The 20,313-nt window shown below is 36.6% G+C and overlaps 3 protein-coding genes and 3 non-coding genes across 7 annotated transcripts; 2 read left to right on the top strand and 4 right to left on the bottom strand.

Annotated features, from left to right (window-relative positions):
• Nucleotides 1-476: 476 nt before the first annotated feature.
• TRNAA-CGC (transfer RNA alanine (anticodon CGC)) lies at nucleotides 477-549 on the bottom strand. Its single transcript has one exon. It is a non-coding gene; the product is annotated as a tRNA-Ala (tRNA).
• Nucleotides 550-662: 113 nt separating this feature from the next.
• On the bottom strand, nucleotides 663-735 carry TRNAA-CGC (transfer RNA alanine (anticodon CGC)). The gene has a single exon. It is a non-coding gene; the product is annotated as a tRNA-Ala (tRNA).
• Nucleotides 736-848: 113 nt separating this feature from the next.
• On the bottom strand, nucleotides 849-921 carry TRNAA-CGC (transfer RNA alanine (anticodon CGC)). Its single transcript has one exon. It is a non-coding gene; the product is annotated as a tRNA-Ala (tRNA).
• Nucleotides 922-1,735: 814 nt separating this feature from the next.
• Nucleotides 1,736-5,873, top strand: DRP5A (Dynamin related protein 5A). Of its 2 annotated transcripts, XR_002814023.2 has the most exons (9): nucleotides 1,736-2,123; nucleotides 2,307-2,498; nucleotides 2,596-2,802; nucleotides 3,024-3,452; nucleotides 3,803-4,030; nucleotides 4,111-4,306; nucleotides 4,521-5,205; nucleotides 5,350-5,594; nucleotides 5,670-5,873. XR_002814023.2 is itself a non-coding variant. In XM_023667685.2 (8 exons), the coding sequence occupies exons 1-8, from the start codon at nucleotides 1,785-1,787 to the stop codon at nucleotides 5,537-5,539; spliced, it is 2,466 nt and encodes an 821-aa protein (XP_023523453.2). In that variant the 5' UTR covers nucleotides 1,736-1,784; the 3' UTR covers nucleotides 5,540-5,873. The 2 variants fall into 2 exon arrangements, 1 of the variants encoding a protein (XP_023523453.2); XM_023667685.2 differs by having other exon boundaries at nucleotides 5,350-5,873.
• Nucleotides 5,874-11,661: 5,788 nt separating this feature from the next.
• LOC111787498 (VQ motif-containing protein 4) lies at nucleotides 11,662-12,700 on the top strand. Its single transcript, XM_023667481.2, has one exon. It carries the CDS (start codon nucleotides 11,735-11,737, stop codon nucleotides 12,413-12,415), a length of 681 nt encoding a protein of 226 aa, XP_023523249.2. The 5' UTR covers nucleotides 11,662-11,734; the 3' UTR covers nucleotides 12,416-12,700.
• Nucleotides 12,701-13,990: 1,290 nt separating this feature from the next.
• Nucleotides 13,991-19,941, bottom strand: LOC111789157 (putative bifunctional methylthioribulose-1-phosphate dehydratase/enolase-phosphatase E1 1). The gene is made up of 12 exons (XM_023669816.2): nucleotides 19,450-19,941; nucleotides 19,063-19,199; nucleotides 18,631-18,726; nucleotides 18,327-18,446; nucleotides 17,448-17,537; nucleotides 17,048-17,188; nucleotides 16,754-16,909; nucleotides 16,526-16,675; nucleotides 16,353-16,454; nucleotides 15,278-15,387; nucleotides 15,079-15,197; nucleotides 13,991-14,330 (listed from the first exon to the last, which is right to left on the bottom strand). The coding sequence occupies exons 1-12, from the start codon at nucleotides 19,673-19,675 to the stop codon at nucleotides 14,239-14,241; spliced, it is 1,539 nt and encodes a 512-aa protein (XP_023525584.2). The 5' UTR covers nucleotides 19,676-19,941; the 3' UTR covers nucleotides 13,991-14,238.
• Nucleotides 19,942-20,313: the final 372 nt, after the last annotated feature.

The following is a 20,313-nucleotide window of genomic DNA, read 5'->3' as shown; positions in this document are numbered from 1 at the left end:
TTTTGACTAAAATTTATGTGCGGAGATGAACGCTAGATAGTGTCTACTTTAGTCTATTACTTATTGATTTGAGTGGAGTGAGGTTGTTTTGGTCCTTTACGATTTTGCATTTAAAAAGTAGCGGCATATAATTTCGTATCTAAAAAACAAGAATGGAGGTACGGGGAATTGAACCCGTGCCTTTCGCATGCGAAGTGAGCGTTCTAAATTAAATATATTGTATGAAAATTTCAGGAGGTTGCTTAGTTCCCTTCTCAAATTAATGATAAATTAGGGTCATATAATTTCGTATCAAATACACTGAGAACTTCCCATATAATTTCGTACCATATGAGCTACACCCCCGCTTGGTTATCCAAAATAAATACATTATATGAAAACTTCCCATAATAAATATATTATATGAAAACTTCCCATATGAGCTACACCCCGCTTGGTTCTCCAAAATAAATACATTATATGAAAACTTCTGAGAATGGAGGTGCGGGGAATCGAACCCCGTGCCTCTCGCATGCGAAGCGAGCGCTCTACCATATGAGCTACACCCCCACCATTTCTTCAAAATAAATGCATTGTATGAAAACTTCGGGACGTTGCTTTGTTCATCTCTAAAACCGATGAAAAATTAGGGTTACATAATTTCGTATCTAATAAACCAAGAGTGGAGGTGCAGGGAATCGAACCCCGTGCCTCTCGCATGCGAAGCGAGCGCTCTACCATATGAGCTACACCCCCACTGTTTCTCCAAAATAAATACATTGTATGAAAACTTTGGGAGGTTGCTTTGTTCCCCTCTAAAACCGATGAAAAATTAAGGTTATATAATTTCATATCTAGTAAAATAAGAATGGAGGTGCAGGGAATCGAACCCCGTGCCTCTCGCATGCGAAGCGAGTGCTCTACCATATGAGCTACACCCCCACTATTTCTTCAAAATAAACTTTGGGAGGTTCCTTTGTTTCCCTCTCAAACCGATGAAAAATTAGTGTCATATATTTTCCTATCTAATAATAAGAATGGAGGAGTGGGCCATATATTCCCCTCTCTAACCGATATAGGATCTCACAATCCACCCCCTTAAGGACTAGAGTCTTTACTAGCACACTGCTCCGATGTCTGTCTCTAATACCATTTGTAACAACCTAGACTCACCGTTAGCCTATATTGTTCACTTTGGTCTATTACGTATCACATAAGCCTCACGGTTTTAAAACTTGTCTGTTAGAGAGAGACTTCCACACATTTATAAGCAACGTTTCGTTCCCCTCTTCAATGGGGTGGAGCGGGGCGAGGCCGCTTTGCCCGTTATATATCGCCGTCAGCCTCTCAATTTTCAATTTTAAAATGCATTTGTTAGGAAGAGATTTTCATATCCTTATAAAGAAGGCTTCTTTTTTTCAACGGAGTGGAGTAGGGCGAGGATGGAGAGAATATAATCACTTGTTGCCATCCTCGGTCATCCTGAAATTAACTTATATGGGAAAAAATTTCTTTCTCTATCGGGTTTGAGGCGGGTTAAACTCTCTCCCGAGATTTCTAATTTAAACGAGAATATATATATATATATATATATATATATATTTTTTAAATAGACAATTGAAAAGGTGAAAATAATGGTAATTTTTTAAATATAGTGCTTTTATTCCAGGGTTGTTTTGGTGTGTTAGCCCAAATATTTGGGAAATTTTGTTGAGGCCCATTAGAGTGGCACTAAAGCCAAGCTCAGCCTTCATCCAAGTTCAAATTCAAATTCCATTTCCCTCCTCTTCTTCGCCACCGCTCCAATGGCTTCCTCCAATTCCTTCTTCACCACGCCGACCAAAACCCCTTCAGAAAAGTCCTCCAGAAAGACTCATAACTCCACCCGGATGGACGCGTCCGAGTCCAGATCCCGATTTGAAGCCTACAATCGTCTTCAGGCGGCGGCTGTGGCGTTCGGTGAAAAGCTTCCGATTCCTGAGATCGTTGCCTTGGGTGGCCAATCCGACGGCAAAAGCTCTCTCTTAGAAGCCCTACTTGGATTCCGCTTCAATGTCCGCGAAGTCGAAATGGGGACACGCAGGCCTTTGATCCTCCAAATGGTCCATGATCCGACTGCTCTCGAGCCCCGTTGCCGATTTCAGGTCTCTTATCCTCATGTTTAGTTAGTATTCAATAGCTCCTTTTGATATATTTGGGGCTTTTTTGTGTCTTTGAGGTGTTCAAACTTTTACCGGGGCCTTAGTTTTATTTTTGACGTCCTAGCAAATAATTCTAGCGGATTTCTATGATTTTGATGATGCTACTTGTTTGTTTTTGGGAAATAGGACGAAGATTCTGAAGAATATGGAAATCCTGTTGTTTTAGCATCTGCAATTGCAGACATTATCAAGTCTCGAACTGAGGCGCTGTTGAAGAAGACCAAAACTGCAGTTTCTTCCATCCCGATTGTGATGAGAGCAGAGTATGCACATTGCCCCAACCTTACCATTATTGATACCCCTGGCTTTGTTCTTAAGGTTTGCTCTAGAGATCATCAAGAACGCCATCTTTGATTCCTTCAATTTTATATCCTTATTTTTGTTACTCCCAATGAGTTATTGTTCCTTTTGGCAGGCAAGGAAGGGAGAGCCAGAGAACACACCACAAGAAATTCTTTCAATGGTGAAGTCCCTTGCAAGTCCTCCCCATCGTATTCTCTTGTTCCTTCAGCAAAGTAGTGTAGAGTGGTGTTCTTCATTGTGGTTGGATTCAATTCGTGAAATTGATCCCGCATTCAGACGGACTATTGTTGTTGTCTCCAAATTTGATAACCGTCTTAAGGTATGAATTAACTGAACTTTGTGAAACCCATTATCTGTAAGCAATATTAGATGAATATTTGCATCAGAAAGCTATGTCAACTTATGCGATTGCATCAAAATTGCTATGACCATTACCATGGGCTACTAAAGACTCGGATTTTGCTATTTCCATGAAATTAGAAACTGACTCATTGACTTTAATATATGGGTCAAAGTTTTGATCTTTTCTTTGATGTTCAGGAATTCGGTGACCGATGGGAAGTGGATAAGTATTTGAGTGCCAGTGGTTACCTTGGAGATAACACTCATCCATTTTTTGTGGCCCTGCCAAAGGACAGAAATACTGTTTCTAATGATGAATTTCGGCGACAAATATCTCAAGTGGATTCTGAAGTTCTTCGTCATCTACGTGATGGTGTCAAGGGAGGGTTCGATGAAGAGAAATTTAGATCTCACATTGGTTTTGGCTGCCTGAGGGAATATCTAGAATCCGAGCTTCAGAAGAGATACAAGGAAGCTGCTCCAGCAACTTTGGCTTTGCTAGAGCAACGTTGTGGTGAAGTTGCATCTGAACTATGTAGAATGGAGTCTAAAATACAAGCTACTTCAGATATTGCACATCTTAGGAAATATGCTATGCTGTATACAGCTTCTATCAGCAATCATGTGGTGAGTAGTTCCTTTACGTCAACATTTTTTAATGTAGGATCTAGTTAATATTTATTTTTTGCAATCTTTTCTCTTGATTTTGGACCTGGAACAACAACATTTTGAAGCTTCAAATTTGTGAGTAATATATACTGCTTCCCCATTTCATCATGCATCTGAGCCGATGCATTCTAATTTGATCTTTTAGGGTGCCATGGAGTTCTTTGCAATTTTGATTGCTCAAGTTCTTACATTTTATTTGAAGTTTCTATATCAAATATTTTCCCCCCTTTCTCTCATGTCTTTCTCTGATTAACTTACTTCATCTTCTAATTTAATATAATAATGTCTTCTATTCCTCTATGGTAAAGAGCGCATTGATTGAAGGTGCGGCAGATCCTGCACCAGAGCAATGGGGGAAAACTACTTTGGAGGAACAGTCGGGAAGTGGCATTGGAAGTTGGCCTGGTGTTACATCAGAGGTCAAGCCTGCCAACTCCAGCCTTCGGTTGTATGGTGGGGCTGCTTTTGAACGAGTAATGTTTGAGTTTCGATGTGCTGCTTATTCAATTGAGTGTCCTTCAGTTTCAAGGGAGAAGGCAAGAATCATTCATTCCTCGAATCTGATTAATTTTTTAATTTTAACCATTGATGAAGCTCCTTTGCTTTTTGGAAACAGGTAGCAAACATATTACTCGCTCATACCGGCAAACGTGGAGGTAGGGGATTAACAGAAGCAGCTGCAGAGATTGCCCGTGCTGCTGCACGATCATGGCTTGCTCCTCTTCTAGATACTGCTTGTGATCGTCTTGCTTTTGTACTGGAAAATCTTTTTGATCTTGCACTGGAAAGAAATCGTGCCTATGAATCACAAAGTACATAAGCTTTCCCCTGTTTTCTTATAGTTTTCTTGGGTTTTTATCTCTTTGTTTTCTACTATACTTGTGGATGAGTGAAAAACTCAGTAGTTATTCAGGGATCTGCCCGTTCATCGTTTTTTTCTAATTGTTGGGTGACAAAAAAAAAGCTTGCATTGTAGTTCATTTATGTTTAGTGGCTTCTCAAACAATTTTTTTCTTTTGTTTTCAGATGGGAAGAAGCACTGTAGCATGGACGGGTATGTTGGTTTTCACGCTGCTTTAAGGCATGCTTACAATCGTTTTCTGAAGGATCTTGCTAAACAGTGCAAGCAACTACTTCGTCACCACCTCGACTCTGTTACAAGCCCATATTCACTTGTCTGCTACGAGAATGATTTTGAAGGAGGCTCTCTCTCAAATGCATCATCTTTTCAGAAAATTAATCGGGCTTCTGCTGGTTCGTTTTCGTTTGAATTATCTGAATGTGGGACAGATTCTCATGACGAAACAATAAAGGATCAGGAGAACAGACCTCCAGAAAAAAACGTACAACAGATAACACCAGGAAAAGGTAAAGAATCTAGAGAAGCCCTTCGAGAATGCCAAATGACTGTTCCTGAGACTCCTTCACCAGAGCAACCTAGTGATGTTGGGTATGCAGTAAAGAAGGAATTTGTGAATGGGATGGATATTGGAGTTCGAAAAAGGGTTTCAAGAGTGACCAGAAATTCTAGTCGGATCGGTGGTCAAGATGGCGGCGGAACTTTGTTTGGTAATGATGATGGCAGTTCCAGATGTAGCTCAGCTTACACAGAAATTTGCTCATCGGCAGCGCAACATTTTGCTAGGATTCGTGAAGTTCTCATTGAGCGAAGTGTGATGTCTACACTGAATTCTGGATTCTTAACACCTTGGTAAGTTGACTTATTTTACCCAAATTTATTTAGAGTTGTTAGATGTTTATATGTTTCCAGCAGTAAATAGAAAAATTTATGGTTGGTGGGCTAAAGATAAATTGTTTAATTATCGTTGTTCTTTATATGTGGCTATTTGTGCAGTCGAGAAAAACTTGTAGTGGCACTTTGTTTGGAATTATTTGCCGTGAATGACGAGAAGTTCACAGACATGTTCGTAGCTCCAGGTGCTATTGAGGTACTTCAGAACGAAAGACAGTCTCTCCAAAAGCGCCAAAAGATACTACAAACATGTTTGAATGAGTTCAAAACTGTAGCTCAATCACTTTGTTGATACTTCAATGAACTTCGAGGAATATCAAACAATCCAAGCGTATTCTCTTCTCGAGGTACTTCAGAAAAACACTCTCTACAGAAGGCTACAAATATTACAAGCATTTTTTTTAATGAATTTTAAAGTGCAGCTCAATCACTCTGTTGGCTCACCTAACCTGCATCAAGGTATGAACTCCCTGATTTCACTTATGAAAGCATCAAAGGTTTCTGGTCATTGAATTCCATGTAATGCAAGTGTATTTCTACCTGATTAGGCTCCTGTAATTCTTTATTTACGTGATGTGTAAATTAGAAGCTACTTTCTTATTGAGATCATTGAATGGTTGCAACTACTCATGTTGTTGATTGTACTAGGAGTCTATGAGTGCAAATAAGATAGATGTTCCTACCAATGATTAAAAACAAACATAAAGTTGCGTTACTTGGATATGTTTTCTTCATCCTCGTACATTTCTCTAACTCTCTAACTGTGAGATCCCACATCGGTTATGGAGAAAAACGTAACATTCTTTATAAGAGTGTGAAAACCTTATCTTAGTAGACATGTTTTAAAAATCTTGAAGGAAAGTCCATATAGGACAATATATGGTCACGGTGAGCTTGAACCGTTACACTAACTGTAGGACCATTATATTCTTCATTGCAACACCACGTAGGAACTCACTAGTAGGATTGTGTTTTCAGTTCAACACGTAGGAATCGAGATTTGAATTTTTTGCCCGTCTAGTCATGGTGATTATTCTTAATCCCAACAAGAACTGGTTGATAGTTAAGTGATTAAAGCACTACCCAGAGAATCAAACGGCAGAAACCTTGGTCATACATGTGATTGCTTAAAGTTTGACGTTGAAGGTTGAAGGTTGAAGGATGGAGTTCTTTAATTGTTGCATTGGAGACATCGAAGGCCATGGAAAAATCTTGGTCATTAAATTCTTAGTAAAGCTTGTGGTGAGGAGGCTCTGGTCTAGTTGTTTGGTTGTCTTTGTAAATGCAGATGCTACAAGTTGCAAGTTTGATCTCTCAATTATCAAGGTAAATTTATTTATTAATTCTTTTGTTTTAGTTTCATATTATTAACCATTTATATTTTCCCCACTTATATATGTACAATTTTAAAAAATAAATTGAATTTATAACGTAAAATATAATTTAACAATTTAAAATTCTAAATTAGAAATTTGGAATATTATTTTCATAATTTCTGGTGATGAAAATAATTTTTAAAAACACATGTTAAATGTATGTCTTAAAATGAATAAATATAAGATATTATTATTTTTTTTTTAATGTACGAAAGTGAGTTGATTGGTTTTAAATATGAAACATGGTTTGAAAACTAACTTTCTCGGTATGAGAAGCTAATTTTATTAGAGAAAAATATTATGACAGGTAAAGGAGAAGTACATGTGAATGAACTAAGATTACATTCGAATTACAGTGATTTTAAGAATATGATGACTAAAAAATACTTTAACAAATTGAAAGCCACTCCCTAATACTCCCTATACCAACAAGGTGTACCTATCTTTTCGCATTTGAGTGACTCAATTATAAGAATTCCATGGTGAAACATGTTTTGTTTGGAGGGTGATCTCTTGGAAATTTTCTTAGGATGCAGGTAAGTGAAGATGAAACATACTGAAATGACTCGTGTTAAACTTGTAGTGCCTTCCCCCATATTTTTAACCATGTCTGTGATATCTCACATTGGTTGGGGAGGAGAACAAAACACAAAACACCATTTATAAGTGTGTGGAAACCTTCTCCTAGTAGACGCGTTTTAAAGCCTTGAGGGAAATCCGAAAGAGAAAGCCCAAATAGGACAATATTTGCTAGCAATGGATTTGGGTCGTTACAGTGTTCAATGCTATGCTCTCGAGTTTCCTTTGTTTCAAAATTCATTCTAAAGACTTAAAAATAACATTTCTACAAGTCCCAAAAAAGAGTTTATTTTTGGTGTCCAATATATCCAAGTGGTAGCCACTTCCACCAAATTTTTACTTAAAAAAACTCATTCAAAGTTTGAATAAATTAAAAGGCTATAAAAATAGAAATTCACATTATTAATAGGAATAAATCAATCCTCAAACAAATTAATAATAATAAATAAACATAATTTAAAATTATAAATCAATCTTCGTATGCATCTACAATGTTAATTTATAAACTTCGATTTAATAATTTTAATATAAATTACAATAATTATTGACCAGCTCTAATATAAACAATTAATTAATTAATGATGAATTTGGATGTTTATATGAATTTATAATAATTAACTTCATATTATATTATTACTAATTAAGATATTTATATTTAAAAACAAAGTGGGGCCAGTGGACCCCACAAACCAAATTTTTTTAAGAATATTATGAAATGTGAGACTTTCCCTTGTAAGTTGTCTTTTCCAATTTCTGCATTAAATTAAACATTTTCTGACACAATATTTTTTAATTTTTTTTTATTTTTATTAAAAAAAAAAGTCAAGCCGGCCAACCTTTTATTAAATTTGTTTTTCATAATTCAATTTTTTTTATTCATTATTCTAATTTAAATTTTTTCCTACTTCAAAAATAATATTAAAAATAGTGTCTACTAATTCTTAAACTTATTATAATAAGTCTATGACGACCTAAGTTAATCAAATAAAAATAACGTTAAATATATCGGAAATTTATTGAATAAAATATTGATAGTTCGAAAAGTTATTAGATACTTTTTAGCCGGGTGTATATTAAACTTAAAAAATAAAAAAAAACTCGATCTATCTAACTCGAATCATAAAGGTTAGGTTGGGTTGTGAAAACATTTTCGGGTTACTCGAGTCAGTAACCTAACCGAACGCATGCACTCCTACACGAAAAAATTTCTCCAACCTAACTCGTGTACACCGAAAAAATTTGATGTGAAGTGGATAGAAGGAGAATTCAAGATGATTATGAGTTGTGCCCTACAAAAAGGGCATTGAAAAGATTTTTTTTATAGGTTGCTTATTTTCTCGTCCATCACCCATTTGAAATCGCACTCGATTACTTCGTTTTTGCCTCCTTACTCATCAATTTTCAACTCGAGTGATAATTATGTTCAGATTGACAAGTTTAATTCTTTTAAAAATAATAAAATGAACGTGTTAAATTATTAAGTTTGTTACTAAATAAGTTTTTTTTCTAAATCAATTTTTGTTTTTATTGTAATATTCCATCTACAGCACTATCTCCCTTCGAGCGAAATGCGGCAAAAGGAAAGAAAATTCATGGACCGACTCCATCGTCTCCATCCTGTAGGAACTACGAGATCACTCCAAGGACGTCTTCGGTATCCAGGGGTTGCAGACCGATTATAGAACTCTGTTCAATATATCCGGTTGGACAGTAAAAGTCGGAGAAGGGCAGTGGGAAATGTAATATTCCTATGAAAAATAATATTTTTTGAGTCCGAAAGAACCTTAGCCTTACTTATATTGGAGGCGATTTTTATTTATTTATTTATGTGGTTTTGAGTAATTAAATATCATGTCTAATATTGTAGGGTTTAATTTAAGTGTATGTGGACCTTTGATTGTGCTTTTAGATTATGTGAATCAAATCATATAGATATTTAAAGTTAACAAATCTATCGTTTAAGGATGTAGATTGTGTTATCATTTTGGGTCCGTTCTACCTTTTCACATTCGTAATCATCCTATTTTTGAATCAAACTTGTTGTTATGGACAAACATCACGAGCTATCATCAAATCTTAGATATCGATCTACCACTAACGTTGGAAAAAATTGAGGGTTCAACTAAAACTATAATAGCGCTAACTAAAGCAATTTCGACAATCAAATTAGATATCACATGACGAAAGTAAATAAATAATTTGAAAGTGATATGATCTTGTATAGTTATATTAGTGGAGTTTAAGACGGATTTGCTATCAGTTGATATGATAAGACCTCTCGACCATGTCATAGGCTATGAGACAAGAAATATTGTTTCGTGATGTGTGCATAATCTTATAGTAAGGCTAATGATTAGGGGTGTTTATATGACGTGATGACCTAAATAACCTAGAAGATCTAATCAAAAAGTATGAGTTGGATTTTTCTTTTTTTTTTTTTGAATTTTTAGAAAATTGAAAATTCAATTTGGTTCTCAGGTTCCAACTTTTTTTTATCATATCGAGACCAACATGCAAAGGATATGGAATCCTGATTTGACATCTGATGGGTTTGATATTCCCCTGCAACATAGTTAAGTTACTTATTCATCGCTTTTAAGAGTGAAGACTATCCCCACAGACCAACACGAGTATCTCCGGCATGCTTTGTCCTCACTTACATGCATCATAGAAAATTTTTCAGAAGATCACCCAATATAGAACTGCTCTAAGCAAAACATGCTTAACTGGGGATTTCCCACTGTAAAAGAAGATGCATCTTATTAGTATAGATAGTAACTTTCATTTCCTTGAAGCCTTTCTTAATTATCTTATCATTACGATTGCTTTCATTTTGATGTGGTTTTGGTTCATTAATGTACCCTTCATTTACTCGGGTGTCACACTAACGACCCGACCCAACCCAACCCAACCAAAACTTAGTTGAGTTAAGTTGTGGACCATGTTCATGTCGTTCGAATCACCAATTTAACCAAACCCTAATGGTTAAAGCAATACTAAATTTTTGAGAATCTAATGGGGATTTCAACTTATTAATGCAAACATTTATTTTTGGAATAAGAACATATTCATATTCAATACATAGTGGAAACAATTTCTTTCTTTTTTTTAATAAATAAATAAATTATAACTTTAACAATTTAATATGGAAATTAAATATTAATTTCATTTAGTTAATGATTAATTCATAACTTAGGTTATACAATACCATTCTTATAATTATAATTAAATATAAAGTCAGGGAGTGTTGGGTTAAAAATGATGTCAAATGCCTTAGCTTTGCTTCTAAGACGGACCCTTCTCTTTCACTTCCAGTTTGACGGTTTTGCCTTTTTCAAATTTAATTAAAATATTTTTAAAAAAATAAAATTATTTATTTTTTTATTTTTGCAGCCTTGAAAATGAATTAGAAAATTGGTTATTTTTGTTTTAGGAGAGACGAAAACTTGGAATTTAAGAATATATTTTATTTTTGTGGCAATATTAAATTGACGCGTGAAAGACACGGCGTTGAAATGTTTGAAGCGCCCCAACGCCATTGGGCAGACACTAAGACAACCAAGTCTTACGGTCAGGTCAGGTCAGGGGCTCTTAAGTCAAACCCTACTTTTTTTTTTTATTTTTTTTATTTTTTTTTTATTTATATATATTTCCAAATTAAAAAAAAAAAAAAAAAAAAAAAAAAAAAAAAAAAAAAAAAACCAAAGCAATGGCATCCTCTTGTTATAGTACCCTGAGTTGTTGGGCATTTTCTCACCAGCCAATCACACCACAAACCCTCCCTTTTTCTTTTTATTATTATTATTTTTTTAATATTATATTCTCTTGAATAAAAAATAATCCCGTAAAAAGATATTTCTGTAAGTTGTCTTTAGTTCAACGGTTAAATCATTTACACGCTTCGTCCCACGTTTATTGTACTAAAAATTACTTGAATTACATTAATACCCACGAAATTACCTTTTAAGGATTGTTTGTGGGTTGGTACGACGGAACTCAACTATAAATCTTCTGGATTTGGTTGATTTTCGTTGTTTTCAATTTTTTTATTTTTTAATAAAAGTAAAATTTTTGATCCTAAATTATCTATTTATTTATTTTTTTCAAACATTTAATTAAAATTTAACAACTCAATTTCAATAAATAAGTTCATACTCGACTTATAATATACAAATTGGTTGCGTTGATGGGTTAGTTTGTATTAATCGGGGCTAAAAGAAAATAATATAAATATTAGTAGATAATGTTATTAGTATTTTGCCATTAAATACATTATTCGATTTAAATATGAAAATAAAAAATAAAAAATAAAAAGAAGGAAGAAAGTTCAAAAAATAATAAAGTGAAGACTTAGAAAAAGAGAAGAAAATTATAAAAGTGGGAAAAGAAAAGGAAGAAAGTGGCAGAAGACAACAAAAACATTTCATACTCAAACCATTTTTCTTCCCTCTCCTCCATCAAAACCCTTCCCCCTCTTTCTCTCTCTACAACCAGACGAAGAACAGGAGGAAGAAGCTTCACAAACCCCTTCAATGGAGATCACTTCATCTTCAACCTCCACAACTAGATCATCCCATGAAACAGACAAAAACCCTTCTCCCAATACTTCCCCTAACCTCCTCCCCAGATCTGATTCCACTCCTTACCCCACTACTTTCGTTCAAGCCGATACCTCCAGTTTCAAGCACGTCGTTCAAATGCTCACTGGCTCGTCGGAATCTCCCAGGCCGCCGCACCCACCGCCCTCTTCCAAGCAGCCCTCTTCCATTCCTTCTCAAGACCCCTTTCAATCTTCCAAGAACTTCGCTATTCCTCCGATTAAAACTGTGCCCAAGAAACAGCAGAGTTTCAAGCTGTATGAGCGGCGGAATCACCTCAAGAATAGTTTGATGATCAATACCCTAATCCCTAATTTCCCCGGTGCTGCTGGGTTTTCGCCTCGTAATACTGAGATTCTCTCTCCGAGTATTCTCGATTTTCCTTCTCTGGCGCTTAGTCCTGTTACGCCGTTGAATGATGACCCGTTGTTTGATAAGTCGTCGTCGTCACCGTCGCTTGGAAGCTCGTCGGAGGAAGAGAAGGCGATTGCTGAGAAGGGGTTTTACTTGCATCCGTCGCCGATGAACACACCGAGAGTGGCGGAACGGCCGCAACTTCTGTCTCTATTCCCCGAAACGTCGCCTAGAGTGTCGGAATCGTCGTCTTCTTCGTGACGAAAACAAAGGGTTTGCTCTGTTTTGCTCTGTTTTGCTCTGTTTTACTCTGTTTTGTTTGTAGAGATTCGTAACTTTGATTGATTCTTAGAAAAGAAGAAGAGAATCATTGATCAATCGAGTGGGGATTTGGGGTTTGATGAAATGATTCTCTGAGATTAACGCAGAGATTAAGAGAAATCCATTGGTAATGAATGATAAAAGGCCTCTATGAACTCTTTGAGCTGAACTGAACTGAACTTCGATTTTGGGTTTGGTTTGAATTGTGGTGTTCTTTCTTGTGAACCATTTTCTTTCATTTTCCTTTCCATTTTCCGGGAAAGTTAGTGAGAAAATGTTTGTTTTTTGTGAATTGGGTGAGAAAGAAAGCAAAGATATAATAATTTAAGTGAAGACTTCGCATTAAACAAAGGGTGGAGATCCACAAGGAAGAAGGTTGGAAGTTCCACTAAGTGTATTGATGGATACAATTGGGGCTGTAAATACCGTTGCTTTCTTACTCTCTTTTGTCTTTTTCTGTCTTCAAACATAAAAGTTGTCTTTTTTTTTTTTTTTTTTTCTTAACTTTTAATTAATTTCTTCAAACCCCTTTTAATTTTAATATTATACGATTTATAACATTTAATTAAGATTTATAACTCAATTTTAATATATATATATATATATATATATATATATTTTGTCGTAAAAGAAATGTGTTATTTTTTTAAATTAACAGTAAATTCAAATTGGTTCGATTAAATTTAATCCAATCTCGTTTTAGAAAAATTCCCGAGCAATTGAATCCATAATTTTTTTTTTTATTTGAACCAAAATTAAAATAGAAATTGAATTTTTTATTTTTTTTTTTGTTTCAAAAGTGGTCCTCAAAAATTAGTTTGGAGTGTGATTGGCGCTAAAATTCATGATCTACCTTTCCCCTTCACTTATTTTCTATCTCATATGTATATATATTTTAATTTAAATATAGTTTAATTGATTAAAAAATGACGATACTTGTCCAAAAGTCCGAATAACCTAAAATTTCTTCAACCCAATTTTAAAGAATCGAAGACTTTTCTTGACTCCAAACTAATTGGAAAAATCTGTCTCAAGAAAGAACATTACGACAAAAAGAAAGTATTAAGGTATTTCATCATTGAAGTAATTGAAAAGACAACTTTCTAATTGCCAAACATAAGAACCAAATCTATAATTCTCATTGGGAAAAGCTCAATTCAAGCTCAAGGGTTGTCGATCTAGTCGAACGAACATAAAAATGAACTTCGTATATCAATGATACAAGAATAACAAGGTGGAAGAGTAATGATGAACTAATCAATTATCAATAATTAGGATTAGCTTGGTTGGTTAAGCTTCCTTTTATAGAACTCTTTCATTTGAGAAAACTATAGTATAGAGTTCAACACATCAGGCATGACTTCTAAGTTCAAACTTGTTTTCTTTTAAGGTAATTGTACAATTCATATACCAAACTAGAGATTTCATTGCATATATAACTTGTTTTCTTCGATTTCGTGTAAGATAATTCAACCTTCATTTGTATGAACAAGACATAATGAAGAAAATAGAAGGTAGAACTCAACTTTCCTATCGATTTGGTATCGAAACTAATACCGAACACAAGGGTGATGCATGTCACTATACATAGTCATCCAAGATGATATCAATGTTATCAGTTGGCAGATATCATAGCAGTCAATAGGAATTTGCATTTGATACTCAAAGATGATGAGTTTTATTTATATGTGAATAATAAGCTTCTATTCTCGAGAATTATTGGACATTCTAATAGGGGAAAAAGGGACACACATACCACATCTTCAGATTTGTGAAAAAGATTGAATGGTCTTGAACTCATGACTGTCTGGAAGAGGAGCATTCCCAGGTCGGATGGATATGTTCACATCAAATCCTGAAAAATGGGATATCAATCATATAACAATTCACCCCCTTGAGAGCCCAGCGTCCTTAGTGACACACTACTCTGAACCTGGCTCTGATACCATTTGTAACACCAAGCCCACCACTAACAAATATTGTCCGCTTTGGCCCATTACGTATTCATCATCCTCATGATTTTTAAAACGCGTCTTTTAGGGAACGGTTTCCACACCCTTGTAAGCAATGTTTCGTTCCCTTCTCCAACCGATGTGAGATCTCACAATCCACCCCTCTTGAGGGCCCAGCGTCCTCACTGGCACACTGCTCGGAACCTAGTTCTGATAACATTTGTAACAGCCCAAATCCACCGCTAACAGATATTGTCCGCTTTGGCCCGTTACATATCATTGTCAGTCTCACGGTTTTTTAAAACTAGGGAGAGGTTTCCACACCCTTACAAGGAATGTTTGGTTTCTCTCTCCAACCGATGTGGGATCTCATAATCCGCCCCCCTTGAGGACCCAGCGTTCTCACTGGCACACTGCTCAGAACCTAGTTCTGATATCATTTGTAACCGCCCAAATCCACCGTTAACAAATATTGTCCGCTTTGGCCTGTTACGTATCGTCGTCAACCTCACAATTTTTTAAAACTAGGGAGAGGTTTCCACACTGTTATAAGGAATGTTTCGTTTCTCTCTCCAACCGATGTGAGATCTCACAATCCACCCCCCTAAGAGTACACCATAAATGAAAAAGGGTCGAGAAGATGCAAAATACCTGCTGCTTTTGCAGCTACAGCTTCCTGAAAAACATCAGTGACGAACAAGATTTCTGATGGCTTATCGACGCCAACAGACTCTCTGATCTCGACATAACTGCGCGTTTCTCTTTTGTTTCTGAGAGTATAGAATGAGTAGCTTGTATAAATAGTGTCCAAACATTGTTATATTTCTATCAGAAGTAAATTAGATCTTACCCCACTGCGGTATCAAAATATCCACACAAATATTTTCTCAGATCCCCATATTTTGTATTTCCAAATAGAAGCCTCTGTGCCAATCTACTGCCGCTCGAGTATATGTATACCTACAAAAATTAATCATTACTTCACTATTAGAAAACGAATCGTCCCTGGTTAACAATCATGTCGGAAACAAACGGAGGAACTTGAACTCTAAACATCGCTCGAGTTAAGAGAGACAACTTTGAATGCATTTTTGCTGCTTTCGTTATTTCTGCATGTTACAAATGTTCATGCAACGACCCAAGCCCACCGCTAGCAGATATTGTCCTCAATGGACTTTCCCCTTAGGGTTTCTCCCCAAGGTTTTTAAAATGCATCTACTATGGAGAGATCTCCACACCCTTATAAAAAATGCTTCGTTCCCCTCTCCAATTAATGTGGGATCTCGCAATCCAGCCCTGTCGCTGGCACTTGTTCCCCTCTCCGACCGATGTAGGATCTCACAATCCACCCCCCTTCGAGGTCCAACGTCCTCACTGGCACACCGCCCGGTGTCTGGCTCTGATACCATTTGTAACAACTCAAGCCCACCGCTAGCATATATTGTCCTCTTTGGGTTTTCCCCTTTGGGCTTCCCCTAAAGGTTTAAAACGCGTTTGCTAGGGAGAGGCTTTCACACCCCTATAAAGAATGCTTCGTTTCCCTCTCCAACCGACGTGGGATCTCACATAACTACGCAAATTAACAAAGAGAGAGAACTATGGTCTTTTAAAGTATCTGGTTGATCATCAATAAAATTGAAGACTGAAAGTTAACCAGTGAGCAAAACTGACGTTAAGGACTCAATAGTAGTTTCCATCTAGGTATTAGTGACCATAGCATCAAGACAGATTTAAAGGATATAGCTATGTTGAATTCATGTTTGGACACAGAAAAGTAATTTTCAAAAAGTTCTAAAATCAAAGAACTTTATCGTGTTTTTAAAACGCGTTGCTGCAGCTATTTGGACAGAGAAAAAACCATTAAAAGAAGACATGATGGACCAGAGTGGTTATATGTGGAAGAGGGAAAAGATGTTATAAACGACCTTTATGCCCGACGCGTGCCACCTTTCCAGAGCTCGTGGTACATCGTCAAAAACGTCTCCTTTCAATTCATTGTTCTCGAATCCAGTTAACCATATATGACCCTGACAAAACTGGGGGTTAGTTCTTGTAACACAACAGTTAGTTGTTTTCTTCACTAAACATTTCTACTTACTTGCAACTGCTTTAGAGCAGGAATCTTCCTGTCAGCTTTTATCATGGCTTCAACGTTCGCAACTAGAGCTGCAATAACGTCCTCTTTTGCAGAATCATCAAGCGGAATAGGCACGGCACCCGCAACACCTTTTTCCAGATCATCTTGCACCTGCAATTGTATTTTCAAGTTACTAGCACCAACAAATGTTCTGTGATCGACTTAAACTCCAGAACAGAACTATCTTACCTGAGATCGTAACAACGCAATATCTTCCTTAGTCTCTGCAGTGTCGAATGTTAGAGATAAATGCTTTCGGACATTGTTGCGAGCGTATGGAAAGAGAACATCGGTCACAAATGATATTGGAGTAGTAGTTCCTTCAATGTCAAGAACAATGCAACGCTACAGAATATATATCGAAAAATGAGGTACGTACATACATGTAGGTAAGTAAAGAACAATTTAATTTAACACAGACAAACAGAGAGATTGTACTAAAATCAAATTGTCTAAGTGTATAAATTATATCAGAGCTTCAACCTTTGAAGATGCTCCATTGTTGCTACCAGCTACTACGACTTCCTTGACGTTCCGAATGGGACCATGATCTGGAGTAGACCAGTCTAGGCCCAATTGATAAAGCTTGATGGCCGCATCAAAGAGATAGTGGTAACATTCAGCCTGAAACAATGAGTGGACAATTCAGAAAGAGCATTTCAACAGTGTGAATATTGAATAAAACATCTGCCATACTTTATCCATCACTGTTCAGAGTACAGCTAAAGCAATATAAACACAAGTGTCTCAAGACCAAGCCAAAAGATATAATAAATAAGTAGATGCTACTACTTTTACAAGAAATTATATCCAGAGATAAAAGTGAATCTCGTAAAATACAGCGATCCATTGATTTGGCCCTATATTACTATGTATAACGAACCTGAGTTTTCGCATGGATCCATGAATCTCCCCATACATAAATGCCGTGGTTTCGAACAAGCACAGCAGTTGTTTTTGGGTAGGCTTCGATCTGTAGAAAGCGAAGGAAATGAAAATTTTAGAACAGAATAAACAATTGTCAGAGTATGCATGGTCTTTTACTGGCAGAAAAAATTCCAGTCATTGATCAACAATCAATGGTTGTTCCATTAATCAGTAACAATAAGTTTCCATCATTTTCATTGAATGGTACGGTAATTAGCATATGGAAATAGTGTTCATAATTACTTGAAATGCACGATGATCAGTGTGATCCCACATCGGTTGGGGAGGAGAACGAAGCATTTTTTATAAGGGTGTGGAAACCTCTTCCTAGCCAACACGTTTTAAAAACCTTAAAGGGAATCCTGAAAGGGAAAGCCTAAAGAGGACAATATCTGCTAGCGGTGGGCTTTGGCTATTACAAATGGTATCGGAGTCAGGTTCCAGGCAATGTGCCAGCGAAGAGGCCGAGACCCAAAGGGGGTGGACACGAGGTGGTGTGCCAGCAAGGACATTGGACCCCAAAGGGGGTGGATTGGAGGTCCCACATCGATTGGAGAAGGGAATGAGTGCCAGCGAGGAAGCTGGGGCCCGAAGGGGGGTGGATTGTGAGATCCCACATCGGTTAGAGAGGAGAACAAAACACTCTCCCTAGTGGTGGGCTTGGGCCGTTACAATCAATACAGTGAAATCACCCAACATATACATAGAGGAATTTTAGTCTAACATTTGTTAAGTGGAAATTGCATATATCCTTGGTCTTGTTTGTAACTCGTCTCGAAAGTACTGAAGATCAACAAGAAAAACCAGCAGATAAAATTCAAGTATCGCTCCTTACCGCTTTAGCTAGTGATTCTGTGAGCTCGTATTCATAAGCAGTATTTTCTATTATTGGGATCACGAGTTCATCGTAATAACCATGCCCTTTGATTCCTTTGATCATTTCCATATGAGTAATCTGCAGTAATCATAGCAGGGAACAGGATTCATAATCAAAAAGATATTCCTTCCTTGCCTTTAAAAGAAACGCGATAATTAACCTACACGACATAATTTCATACATACGTAGATTGTATACAAAATTAGCGTTAAAAATAGCAGGATTCACCCTTGTGAATAAATGCCATGAAGTGAAAACTCACTCTAAATTCCTTTGCTGATGGATTGATCATCGTTGCAAGGCATGATTCTATCCCGTGACTGTGAATAACAGCTCCAGCATCTCGCATCTGATATGCCTGGAACGGAAACAAAATAAACAAAAAATTGTCAGATATCAACTCCGAGCGCTCCACAATAACAAAATCCAAAAGTAGGAAGTGATCTTCACTAGGATAATATGATGATGAAACGAATAACAGAAGGATCGACTACTATTCTACATCTACTACATCAAATATCAGCATTTATAATCCTATGTCCCTTAGATCTTCATTAAAAACATATGATTCACAAATTTACAGAGGATTTTTATCAAAACGTTGCAAATCATATCATATCATTTTCTTGTGTTTGGAGGAAATGAACAAGAAATCACACATGAGCATGGTAGAAGAAGGATATGAAATCAAAACCTTCATGAAAAGAGGACCACAGTCCGAACATTTTGGAGGCTTGTGTGGGAATGGCTTAGCAATAGGAGAAGATAAGATAGAACCATCAGGTGATAGCACGTACATGTCCTCTGGTACCATTCTTTCCTTCTGGACGCCTGTTAATGCATGATAAATTGGTATGAGAACCATGCTAGATATGAATATAAACAAGTAAAGGGTCGGAGAATTTCAGTCTGGTATGAGAACCATGTCTTAGCAAGGAATAGAGCTAGTAGATGATAACAAATCCCCATGAAATTGGAAGCAAAACCATATGGATACAACCCAGAAAAGCAAACAAAACTTCTCCATAGACCAAAAAACACTATAAATCAGACAAAGGGGAGAGGAACACGAAGAACAAACCAGAAGGAGACATAAGAACGAGCTGACTCTGCTTGGGAATAGCATCATCATGGACCTTGATGGTGATACTGCCACCAGTTCCAGAGACCCATCCAAGCCCATAAAAATGGCGGCACAGCTCTGAAAGTAGAGCCTTAGTTTCAAGGACCGCCTTGCTCTCCAAGTAATCAGGCGATATCGTAGCCCTCTTCTCTCCATTGACACCCACTTCCGATGCCGTCGCCATTGGCAGCTATTCGTATGTCAAAACGGAGAAGCTCTAAGAATTGGGTGATTCAGGTTGAAATGGAAAAAGGGTCTAAGAGGCCTTTATATATGAGAATCAGAAGACAATCAGAGCACTGCGCTCGAAGTTGAAGCAGCCATGGTGTTTAAAACCTAAACTTTTGAATTGGGCTTATTCGATATCGGGTAAGTTTCGGATTACCTTCCTTTCCTCCTCGATTTCGTTGTGATCTGTTCGAATTTGGGCATCTTGGTGTATTGAATTTGTTTGCAAATCAGGTCCGTGGGTTCGAAAAGTTGTTGTTTGGATGGCTCAATAGTCCGAAAAAGTTAACTGGGTCGGATTTTTCAATCGAATCGTAGAATTCATGCTCTAAATTTTTTTCATTTCTCCTCATCAGTCAATCCATTCCCAAATATCCAGAAAACTTCAGTACTCTCTATTTAAACGGAGACAAATGTGAAATTTAAAATTTTGAAATTCGTACCTATCAAAAATGTTTTAAGGGTAGATATCTCCGTTTAAATAGAAAACGAGATTGGAGATTCGTCCTCATCCATACCCAAGAATCGGAAACCGACTATCATTTGATTTCAGTCCATTATACTTTGTTTGTATCTTTAGTAAGTTTAATATTT

Source organism: Cucurbita pepo, chromosome 2 (genome assembly GCF_057944985.1).
Source record: "Cucurbita pepo subsp. pepo isolate OVF chromosome 2, ASM5794498v1, whole genome shotgun sequence".
Classification (NCBI taxonomy): domain Eukaryota; kingdom Viridiplantae; phylum Streptophyta; class Magnoliopsida; order Cucurbitales; family Cucurbitaceae; genus Cucurbita; species Cucurbita pepo.
The sequence above is the reverse complement of the archived record's forward strand: the minus strand, read 5'-3'. Positions and strand labels throughout refer to the sequence as shown.

Excerpts from the sequence above, each read along its gene's own strand:
- DRP5A (XM_023667685.2), top strand. The coding sequence starts at position 1,785 with ATGGCTTCCTCCAATTCCTTCTTCACCACGCCGACCAAAACCCCTTCA. Across the intron at positions 2,499-2,595 it reads CCCCTGGCTTTGTTCTTAAG|GCAAGGAAGGGAGAGCCAGA; the intron begins GTTTGCTCTAGA and ends TCCTTTTGGCAG. Across the intron at positions 3,453-3,802 it reads CTTCTATCAGCAATCATGTG|AGCGCATTGATTGAAGGTGC; the intron begins GTGAGTAGTTCC and ends TCTATGGTAAAG.
- LOC111787498 (XM_023667481.2), top strand. The coding sequence starts at position 11,735 with ATGGAGATCACTTCATCTTCAACCTCCACAACTAGATCATCCCATGAA.
- LOC111789157 (XM_023669816.2), bottom strand. The coding sequence starts at position 19,675 with ATGGCGACGGCATCGGAAGTGGGTGTCAATGGAGAGAAGAGGGCTACG. Across the intron at positions 16,676-16,753 it reads TTGCGTTGTTACGATCTCAG|GTGCAAGATGATCTGGAAAA; the intron begins GTAAGATAGTTC and ends ATACAATTGCAG. Across the intron at positions 15,388-16,352 it reads GGCACGCGTCGGGCATAAAG|GTATACATATACTCGAGCGG; the intron begins GTCGTTTATAAC and ends TAATTTTTGTAG.